The sequence below is a fragment of the Phocoena sinus genome, chromosome 20 (assembly GCF_008692025.1).
Source record: "Phocoena sinus isolate mPhoSin1 chromosome 20, mPhoSin1.pri, whole genome shotgun sequence".
In the NCBI taxonomy this organism is placed as follows: Eukaryota; Metazoa; Chordata; class Mammalia; order Artiodactyla; family Phocoenidae; genus Phocoena; species Phocoena sinus.
The window spans coordinates 39052386-39063550 of record NC_045782.1 but is presented as its reverse complement, the minus strand read 5'-3'; the positions used below and the strand labels follow the sequence as shown (position 1 = coordinate 39063550).

Below are 11165 nucleotides of genomic sequence, written 5' to 3'. Positions count from 1 at the left end.
CTCGAGTCTTTTTTTTCTTTTTCAATTTCTACTCCAAGGCCATTCTAAACTTAAATAGAAATCCAGTGTTGCCACCCAAGACAACACTGGGTGAGGGTCTAAGGGGACTTTTGTTTTACAAAACGATCACGAAGAGCACGCTGCTCTCTAAGGGGATGGAAACAGCCATCCTCCCAAGGGCGTGTGGATGGGCGGCCCCCGGGGACACAGTCATAACTGGGGAGCACTACGTTTGCACCTTACCTGAGGGGGACGCGTTAGGGCGGGTGGGGGGGGGGGCGCATGCGCAGACCCAGCAGCGGCCGGCTCCGCCCCGCGCCCACTATTTATTCCCAGAATCCCTCTGTGTCGCACCAGGACTGCCGGATCCTTCGGGGACTGCGGGGTCGGGGGCGGCGGCGTCAAGATGGCGGCGGCGGCGGTGGCGGCGGCAGCAGCGGCGGCTGCGGCTGCATCTCTGCAGGTGCTAGAGATGGAGAGCATGGAGACGGCCGCCGCCGGCTCGGCGGGGCTGGCCGCCGAAGTCAGAGGCAGCGGCACGGTGGACTTCGGGCCTGGGCCTGGCTTGTCTGCAATGGAGGCGAGCGGGGGCGACCCGGGCCCGGAGGCCGAGGATTTCGAGTGCAGCTCTCACTGCTCGGAGCTGTCATGGAGGCAGAACGAGCAGCGGCGCCAGGGCCTCTTCTGCGACATTACCTTGTGCTTCGGCGGTGCGGGAGGCCGCGAGTTCCGGGCCCATCGCTCGGTGCTGGCCGCCGCCACCGAGTACTTCACGCCCCTGCTCTCGGGCCAGTTCTCCGAGTCCCGCTCGGGCCGGGTGGAGATGCGCAAGTGGAGCTCCGAGCCCGGGCCCGAACCCGACACGGTGGAAGCTGTTATCGAATACATGTACACCGGGCGCATCCGCGTCAGCACGGGCAGTGTGCACGAGGTGCTGGAGTTGGCCGACAGGTAGGTGGCGAAGGCGGGATGTGCAGGGCGGCGGTGGGGATGCTCGCCGATCGAGGGCCGCATCCAGGGAGGGCGCAGGAGAAGGCGGGGAGGGCAGTGTCCAGGGTGGGCTCGAGTGAGCCCTGACGAAGTGCATTCGTTTGATACTTATTGAGCGCCTGCTGTGTGCTGTGGGGCCGCCCCTGCGCTGGGTGCTGAGGTTGCAACCTGCCAGTCCGGCGAGGGCACCCTGTCAGACTCCAGGTGAAGGGACAAAGGCAATGAAGAAGAAGGTCCCCATGTAATAAGTACTGTGTTGACATTTTAAAAGGATGAAAGGGGGCTTCCCTCGTGGCGCAGTGGTTGAGAGTCCGCCTGCCGATGCAGGGGACACGGGTTCGTGCCCCGGTCCGGGAAGATCGCACATGCCGCGGAGCAGCTAGGCCCATGAGCCATGGCCGCTGAGCCTGCGCGTCCGGAGCCTGTGCTCCGCAACGGGAGAGGCCACAACAGTGAGAGGCCCGCGTACCGCAAAAAAAATAAATAAATTTAAAAAAAATAAAAAGGATGAAAGGATAGCGATTGCGTGGAGGAAAGACCTTTCTGAGGAGGTGACATTTAAACAGACAGACCTTTAAACGGCAACGGAGTACTGGCCATGCAAACATGGGGAATGACCATTTCTGGCAGATAGCGCAAAGGCCCTCGGGCGGGATCTCATTTGGCTTAGAGAAGAAGTAAAAAAGGAAGACTCGGTGATCTAGTGGGTGAAGGGGAGAAGGGTGTGTGAAATGCGTTGGAAAAAGGAGTTTGGATTTTACTGGGTGATGGGAAGCTGGCTAAAGAAATGATCTGATTTAAATATTTTTAAAGATGATTCTGCTGCTGGGGAAGATGGATTGTAGGGGGCCCAGATGGATGTTCTAGAGACTAGGTAGGAGGCAGGTGAATGCAGTTTGGAGATGGAGAGGAGTCTTTTGGGGCAGTATTATGTTACACATTCGTTATTTGAACAAATACCTATTGAGTACCTATTATGCATCAGTTCAGACACTGGGTTCTAAGCTGCTGGGAATTCAGCAGTGAACAAAACAGACAAAAGTCCCTTTCCACATTGCACTTACATTGGTAGATGGACAATAAATAAAACAGCATGTTAGGTGATTGCTAGAGCTGTTTTGAAAAATGAAGGATGGTGGGGCATATAGAAAGTGCTGGTGTAAAGGAGCTGTTTTTAAAATTGGATGGATAGAGAAATCCTTGTGAAGAAGACATTTTGCAAAGAACCGAAGGAAGTGAGGTTAAGGGTGTTTCAGGTTGGGGACAGAGGTGCTTGTCCTGAGATGGTGCTTGTCTGGATGTTAGAGAAGAGCAGGGGGCCAGTGTGGCTGAATCAAAGGGATGCAGAGTGAGAGGAGTAGGAGAGGCCTGAAGGTGGTAAATGGGGATGGATCCGGATCCCACAGGGCCTTGTCAGCCTGTGGAAGGACTTGGGCTCTTACTCTGAATGACATGGGAAGGTTTGGGGTAGAGGAATGATGCTCTCTGATTTGGAGAATGCTGTTGTGTTGAGAAAAAGGATGAGGTGGTGGGGAAGGGGCTGCAAGGGCAGAAGCAGAGAGACTAGTTTAGGAGGTTGTGGCAATGGTGGTGGAGGTTTAGATTGAGGAGGGAGAAGGAAGAGTGATGAGAAATGCTTTGATTCTAGACATATTTTGAAGGCAGAGGAGATGAATTTGCTGATGGATTTGATGTGGGGGGTTAGGGAAAAGACTGCTAGTTTTTTGACCCACTGGAAAGATGGAGTTCGTTCATTATTTATCAAGATGTGGAAGACTGCAGGAAAGTGTTTGGGAGGAAAATCAGGAGTTTGGTTTTTGGTCCAGGAAATGTCTAGTAGGCAGTTGTATAGAAGAGCACTGGGAGCTACAGATTGGAAGGAAATTAGCACATAGGTGGTAATTAAAGCCTCAGGACTGGTTGAAATTACTTAGGAAGAGAGTCTAGATAGAAAAGAGAAACAGCGGGACTGAGCCCTGGGGTTCTCCAGAACGGTAAAGAGGAACCAGCAGAGGAGACTGAGCCCATGGAAGCCTAAAGTGTGTCAAGGAGGGAGTAGCCAATCATGTCAGCTCTGTCAACTGTAAGTGATCATTGGATTTGGTGATAATAGAGGTCCCTGATGGCACTGACAAGAGCCATTTAAGTCTGACTGTCAAGAGGATCAGAGAAATGATACACATGGACATGTGTGGAGAGGAGTCCAGGAAGGTCTTCCGCCCCACCCCCAAGATAGGAGATAGTGGAGCGTGTTTGTGTGCTGATGGAAAATGAATCTGTGGAAGAGGAGAAATTGATGTTACAAGACCAAAGTCCTTGAAACCAAGAAGGGGATAGAATCCATATTAAAAGTGGAGAAGTTGGACTGGGAAAGCAGAGTATAGCGTACAGCTGTTAGGCAGACAGATTGGATAGTGGGAGAGAATTCCCCGGCAGTCCAGTGGTTAGGACTAGGTGCTCTCACTGCCGGGGTCCGGGTTCAATCCCTGGTCGGAGAACTAAGATCCCACAAGCTGCGAGGTGTGGCCAAAAAAAAAAAAAAAAGGTAGTGGGAAAATGAAGTTTTTGCCTGGCTGCTTCTATTTTCTCAAAGCATGAGACTGGGTCATCTATTTGAGGATGGGGTTGGGTGGGTGGATGTAGGTCTGAGAGAAGAGAGGGAGGTTTGTTGAATGCAGATGGATAGAGAAGGGTCATTGCACTCATTCAAGCCACGTTTGCTTCTGTCACGTGAGCTTGTGTTCTTTCAGATTTACTGCTGCTTTACTGGAGAATTGGGGTGAGGAGAGGAGAGAACACCCCAGACCGCTGACTTAAAACTTTAACTTCTCTCCATATGTCAGCTGCTGAGCAGCTGCCTTGTGTTTGGCACTAAGCGTCCTGCAACCATCACATCCAATCTCACCCATCAGCTCTGAGGCAGGATTCCTTTACGACCGCCCCACCTCCCTCCATATACTCTTTCTGTTGATCATACCTACCTCGCAGGCACTTACAACCTGAAGAGATAACAGGAAGTGCCCAGCATGGTGCCTGTCACATGCCCAGTATACAGTAGCTATTATTTTCCTAGAGCAGTGTTTCCAAATACCTGTCCAAGGGGATACGTGTCGGCTTACCTGGAGTGCCTGCCAAAAATCAGAAGTAGGGGGTGGGGCAGCCCAGGAGTGAGTGACCCTGGCACCGACATGTTTGAGAGCCACTAGAGCGCTTACCACTCAACCTTGTCTTTGTTTTATGTCTGAGATGGTGTGTTCTCTGGAGAGGGTGAAGGGAGCCTGTCTTGAGATTCATCTTCATATCGCAGTCAGTTATTAAGTACAATAATCACAATAGCAAATGGTTACTGAAGTGAGAGAGGCCTGGACTGATGAAGTCATTCCTTTTTTTTTTTTCTTTTTTGGCCTTGCCAAGCGGCCTGTGGGATCTTGGTTCCCCAACCAGGGATGGAACCCGCGCCCCATGCAGTGGAAGCGCGGAGTCTCAACCACTAGACCCCAGGGAAGTCCCGATGAAGTCGTTCTTACCTTATTTAATGTTCTCAGTTCTGGGGACTTACTCTTTAGCAGTGGTCTCAAATTGGCCACCCTTGGGGCTGAATTCTGCCAGATTAATTTATGTGAGCAAACAACATCTAGTCAGCTACATGCCAAACTACTTTCTTTACTTTTGTAACGTGGACCATCCCACACAGTTTTCTGTTGTTTTATTTCCTGGCTTCTTCAGATGTTTTCGTTTGCCTTGCCTCACCTGCTTTAATGAGAACCCAGCTCAGGACAAAACCCCTGAGCACCGCCCCCGCCCCCACCCCGGGGCTACTCAAGGAGAAAGCTCTGGTGAAGAGAAGATTAGAACCTCTGACACAAAGCCTGCACCGCCATTCCCTCTGAGAGCTGACCAAACAGCCTCCCAGGAGCCACAGTTCCTGTACCATGTAGCTGATGCTAAAGAAATCCTCTTCACTGAGACCCAGCCTCATCTAAGAAGAGGCTGGTTGCTGGCAAAGGACTAGGGCGGGATGGCAGAGACAAGTTTGGACAGGGATTTGCCTTTGCCAAGGGCAAGTTAAAGTGGAAATAAAGTATGGGACTGTTGTACTTTATTGAAGGATATGTTCTGAAACACCTTACATAATCAAAAATTCTGTGTGTGTGTGTATTATACATTGTGTAATATATAATACGATACATATAAACTATCTAATGGAGATAATTTAAAATATATCATATAAAGATGATTTTTATATATGCTTTTAAACGTACTTTTCAGCACAGTCCTTTTTAATTCGGGAGGCGATGCTTTTTTCAGGTGTTGGGCACGAAGTGAGATGAAGCTTACATTTCAGTTTATAATTCAGATGCTCTCAAACGTACAGCCACATAAAACATGCACATTTGAAAATTCTTTCTCTTTTTCTTGATTTTAGGTTCCTATTAATTCGTTTAAAAGAATTTTGTGGAGAATTTCTCAAGAAAAAACTTCATCTGTCTAACTGTGTGGCCATTCATAGTTTAGCTCACATGTATACTCTCAGCCAACTTGCTCTGAAAGCTGCGGATATGATACGCAGAAACTTCCACAAAGTCATTCAGGATGAGGAATTTTATACTTTACCTTTCCACCTCATTCGAGACTGGCTGTCGGACTTGGAGATTACAGTTGATTCTGAAGAGGTTCTATTTGAAACAGTTTTGAAATGGGTTTCAGAGAAATGCTGAAGAGAGAGAGAGATACTTTGAAGAACTTTTTAAATTGCTCAGATTGTCCCAGATGAAACCTACTTACCTTACTCGTCATGTCAAACCAGAGAGGCTGGTGGCCAATAATGAAGTTTGTGTCAAGTTAGTGGCCGATGCAGTGGAGAGGCATGCTCTTAGAGCCGAGAATATACAGTCTGGCACGTTCCAGCATCCTGCTTCTCATGTCTCATTATTACCTCGCTATGGGCAAAACATGGACGTGATCATGGTTATTGGAGGCGTGTCAGAAGGAGGGGACTATTTAAGTGAATGTGTGGGATATTTTGTCGATGAGGACAGATGGGTAAACCTACCCCATATTCATAATCACCTTGATGGACATGCTGTTGCAGTAACAGAATCCTACGTGTATGTTGCTGGGTCGATGGAACCAGGGTTTGCTAAAACTGTGGAAAGGTATAACCCAAACTTGAATACCTGGGAACACGTTTGTAGTCTGATGACAAGGAAGCATTCTTTTGGACTAACAGAAGTCAAAGGGAAGCTATACAGCATTGGAGGACATGGCAACTTCAGTCCTGGTTTTAAAGATGTGACTGTTTATAATCCCGAGCTTGATAAATGGCACAACTTGGAATCAGCACCAAAGATTCTTCGAGATGTTAAAGCACTAGCCATTGAAGACCGGTTTGTGTACATCGCTGCCCGCACTCCTGTGGACCGGGACACTGAAGATGGATTAAAGGCTGTCATCACTTGTTATGATACGGAGACTCGACAGTGGCAAGATGTGGAATCTTTGCCACTTATTGACAATTACTGCTTTTTCCAAATGTCTGTGGTCAATTCAAACTTTTATCAGACAGCCTCATGCTGTCCCAAGAGTTATTCTTTAGAAAATGAAGAGGCAGTAAGAAAAATTGCCAGCCAGGTTTCCGATGAGATCCTTGAAAGCTTACCTCCAGAAGTCCTAAGCATCGAAGGAGCGGCCATTTGCTATTACAAAGATGACGTTTTCATTATTGGAGGCTGGAAAAACAGTGATGATATTGACAAACAGTATCGGAAAGAAGCTTACAGATATTGTGCCGAGAGAAAGAGGTGGATGCTTCTTCCTCCCATGCCACAGCCTCGTTGTAGAGCCACTGCCTGCCATGTGAGAATCCCATACCGGTACTTGCATGGCACTCAGAGATATCCTATGCCTCAGAACTTAATGTGGCAGAAGGACCGGATCAGACAGATGCAAGAAATACATCGACACGCCCTAAACATGCGACGAGTGCCAAGCTCTCAGATAGAATGCTAGGTTCTCTGATATGTGCAGCTCAAAACAGTTACACCTGTTCATGAGGCTGAAGATACCCAGACTGTTACTTGAAAAAGTATGTCAATAACTTATTTTCTACACGAACTGATTATCGCCCCATATAAAGGAAATATAGTCAAAAACTGAAGAATGGGAAGATCAATTCAATACATGGTAATTTTTGTTAGTTTGCAGTCTTTATCCATCTTTGGTTTGTGTGTGTATTAGCTGAATAAGATCTTACTAAAGATAAGTGGAAAAACCAGGTGTGGTTACTTGACTGTCTGCCAGCAGGTTTTAACTCCTTTGTCTTAGGGTCTTATGTTTTGAACATGCTTTAAGCACCAGTTATATTTGCACATTTACTTTGATAATCTTTTTCATTCTTTTCCCGAATGGTTGGTTTTGACAAGATCAGAATTTATGCATTGAGCCGTCATCTACAGGAGGTATGTGCAATAGTGAGATTGAAATTTGAAGGAAAAAGCACAATATTTCAGCGAGGTGATTTCAGAATGTTTGCATTGATACTTTTTTATATTTGTTTATCTACAAATGCTGTCTTGTTTATTTCTAGAAGAGATGATTGATAAGAAATTTGTGATTGGCTCATGCATTTTTTGAGTATTTTTCATTTCTTTAGCAACTGTGTTGTAAACTTCAAGTCATCGCTCTGAGACAGTGGTAGTTGGCAAGAGTACTGATCTTTAGCTGACTGATTGAATACAGAGGAAGTTATATCTGTGAAATTTATTTCTCTAAGAAGAAAAGTATTATTAGTCTAGAGTAAGAAATCAAAGGCACCGAAAAATTTAAAAACGCTTTTTTCGGAAGTTGCAGGCTTATTTGAAGATAAATTAATGAGTGTAAATAATGCCAAGGACAGTCGACACAATGCCTTCATTTTTAATTTTGCTGTGATGCATATTGTATGGAATCCTTACCATTCCTTTCTAAAAGAAACTTTTTTCAAAATGGGAAGGCAGTAACAATTTAGAGAAATGTTGCTAAAGAGAAGCCTTATTATTTCTCAGCCTGGATTATTACAATGTTTATCCAGTTGCCCTAGACTTTCATTGGAACTTTGCCTGAGCCTAGAATACTACATTTGGGCGCATAATTATGGCTTTTAAAAATTTATCCCTGTGGTTATCTTTTATTTATTTTTATGCATTCTTCTGATATTCTTATCTGCGCCCAGGCTTTATGCAAATTAGCACTTAGGTTGACTTTTAGCACTCAGTTAACATAAGGGACTCCTGCTCTAACGGTTTGAAGTGTGGGTCCAGTATACTTTTCTTGTTTCTTTCAGAATGTCTCTACCTTCTTAGACATTCTGGAATACCATTCTAGAAGGTGAATTCCAAGTACAGTGATTTTTTTTTTTTCCCCTAGTCCATTATAGTTAATCTTATTAGTTGGATCAAACATCAAAAGGAAAAAAAGCACAACCAGGAATTTTGGCTCTCAGTGTGCTGTGAGACTATTGATGTTTAGCCCTCAGACTCTATACTAAGAACTTAACTGAAATTTCTGAATTGGTATCCCTGCCTAGGACAAAGTTTTTCAATAATGTGTTGGAAATCTGCTTTAAAACCATTTAATTTAGGCTGGGGTAGGGATGGGAGACTGCAAGTCTAGCGGCCATGGCTCACGGGCACAGCCGCTCCGCGGCACGTGGGACCTTCCCGGACCGGGGCACGAACCCGTGTCCCCTGCATCGGCAGGCGGACTCTCAACCACTGCGCCACCAGGGAAGCCCTGCAAGTCTATTTCTATATGAGGATGTATTATCCTACCCCACCTCTACTGGTTTCTTAATTTCCATTTATTTGTAGTTATTTTAATAAAAGCTATTTGGATTCTGAGAAGTGCTAAGTAGTTGTGAGAGGTCTATGCAAGTAAGACAGAAAAGCTTATTGAATGAAGTTCTCACTTCTCTCTGACAGACTGTGCTAGCAAACTGCCTTTTCTTGGTGCTGTTGAAATAATTCAATAGCTCACTAAGGTGCCGGTTTCTCTCCAGAAGGGTGTAAGGTTTTTGATTCTCTCCAGAAGGGTGTAAGGTTTTTGATTCTCTCCAGAAGGGTGTAAGGTTTTTGATTGCCTTTTTTTTTTTTGTCTCAGAGTTGTCTTCTGAGACAGTCATTACCAAGTTATTTGTAGGGTTGTCTTTTTTTCGCATGATGTGGCGGAAGTCGTAACATAAGATTTAGGTATAATCTGGTTATGAAAACGTGATTGAAACTGTTGTTTTTTAACTCGGCAGGCAGCCTAGGCCTTGGCTGGAAAGAGAGGGTAAGTCCTTCCTTCCTTGCATGATGATGTGTGCAGGGTTCCTGACTTCTGAATTCCTAATTTTCATATTTGAATTCACATGTGTGATTTCACATCAGTAACTTGTGTTTCTGAAATATCCTAACTAACTTGTTAATAAGGAAAGAAACCAGATTTGCTTAAATCTGTTCAAGGCTGACATTCTGAAATTCTAAACTGGAAATAACTTCCTGCAGTATTTGGAAAGGTTCTGATTATGATGACCAGCCTAAAGTGGCTCTTTGGGAAAGAAATTTCCTTTTTGATGAAAACTTAAAGATTGTGTTTGATAACTTAAGAAGTTAAAAATACAGCTTTAAAAAGACAGCTTAATATGTATTCAAGCAAACCTTTTTTGCTTTTGTTTTTGTTTTGTAGAAGGAAAAGAGGGGAATTGATTATACCAAAAAGTAATAAGTCTATGAGTGAGGCTGCTTCTATCTTAGAATGGATATCCTTTAACTATACCTACCCCACCACGGTTTAAAAAAAAAAAATCAGTGTATATATTGAGAATGTCAGTCATGAGCTTAGTGTTTAAGTAACACATCTCACTTGCAGTTGTTTGCATGATTAGTCTCTTGTATCTTGATACCCAACTTTGCTTTTGCTGTGCCAATTCAAAACTACTTTGCTAAAAAAAAAAAAAAAAACCCTCAAAATTCATTGACATCAGTTTTGTCTTGATTACTTGATTTTGTATTGTATTTCTGGGACCAAAAAAATTTTGCAGTCTTTTTTTATGTAGGACAGAAGTTTGAAGAGATAGAAAGATAGTGTTTATGGCAGATTTCTGTTCTTCTGTATATTAAACTCCTCAGGCTGCTGGTAAGGCAGTTTCTAGGGCACACTTTTTTTCCGTCTTTATGTTTCTTGCTAGTGTAGACGTGGTATGGGTAAATACTTCATTCTCTGCTTCATAATTCTAATATGAACACTATACTATTGGTAGACACATAAGCTGAATTGTATATTTTAGTTACTTGGCCTAATCGAGCATAACCAAAGGGAGGTTTTTTTGTACTTGCCTCAAACTAAGTGTATCGGCCACATTTCACATCTTTTCCAAATATGTAGAATTGTGAAGCAAGTTCTCTGCCTACACTAGAAACATAGGGTGTGTATAGGTTGTCATTTCAGTGTAGAATATTTGGAGAAACAATTCAGTCTCTCCTTTTTTAAACTGTTAAACATTCTGTCACAGTTCATCACTCCAGTTTGTTACTTTCTTGAGACTAGTGCATTTTTGTTTTTGTTATAATGCTTACTATTATAATATGTTTTGGTCATTGGAAACAAAACAGCTCAGAGTCGTGATGTAATACAATAACATAATCGTCATTTTGCTTCAAGGAATTTAATTAGATAGCCAAATAACCACTCTTTGTTGATTACCTTTGTAGGGCTTTTGTCTTACTCTCCATGACCATTACTGGAAATGTCTGACAGTGAAGCACATACAATAGAGCACTTGTTAACTTAATCCTCCTGCATAATGCACTCCTGAAAAGTAGTGCTTGCTACATGGTTGCAGATCTTATGATCCATGTGCTGGGGCTCTTTGAGTTATTTGTAAAATAAATATTTAGTTCCAGTTGATAACAGTGAGTTTTCTGGGCTGACAGTATCAAGCCCCTATCTACTGCAAGTGTAATCTTGACTGCCCCCCACCTTAAGTCAGAGGAGATGTAGAATTTAGGACACTTTGAGACATTACATTGTAAAATAGCTTGTTTTCTGTTCCTAAAGCTATCTTGTTCTGTGTTATAGCTACTAATCATCTCAATGTAAGTTTTAAATAAATGTATTTCTTTAGAGCTGATTTGCACTGTGATTTTTCCTTTTGAACT

The 11165-nt window shown here is 44.1% G+C and overlaps 1 protein-coding gene across 1 annotated transcript; it reads left to right on the top strand.

Annotated features, from left to right (window-relative positions):
- Window positions 1-354: 354 nt before the first annotated feature.
- KLHL11 (kelch like family member 11) lies at window positions 355-11137 on the top strand. Its single transcript, XM_032616723.1, is given in 3 exon segments — window positions 355-951; window positions 5417-5693; window positions 5695-11137. Coding segments are annotated over 3 exon segments (2127 nt in total). The 5' UTR covers window positions 355-406; the 3' UTR covers window positions 7000-11137.
- Window positions 11138-11165: the final 28 nt, after the last annotated feature.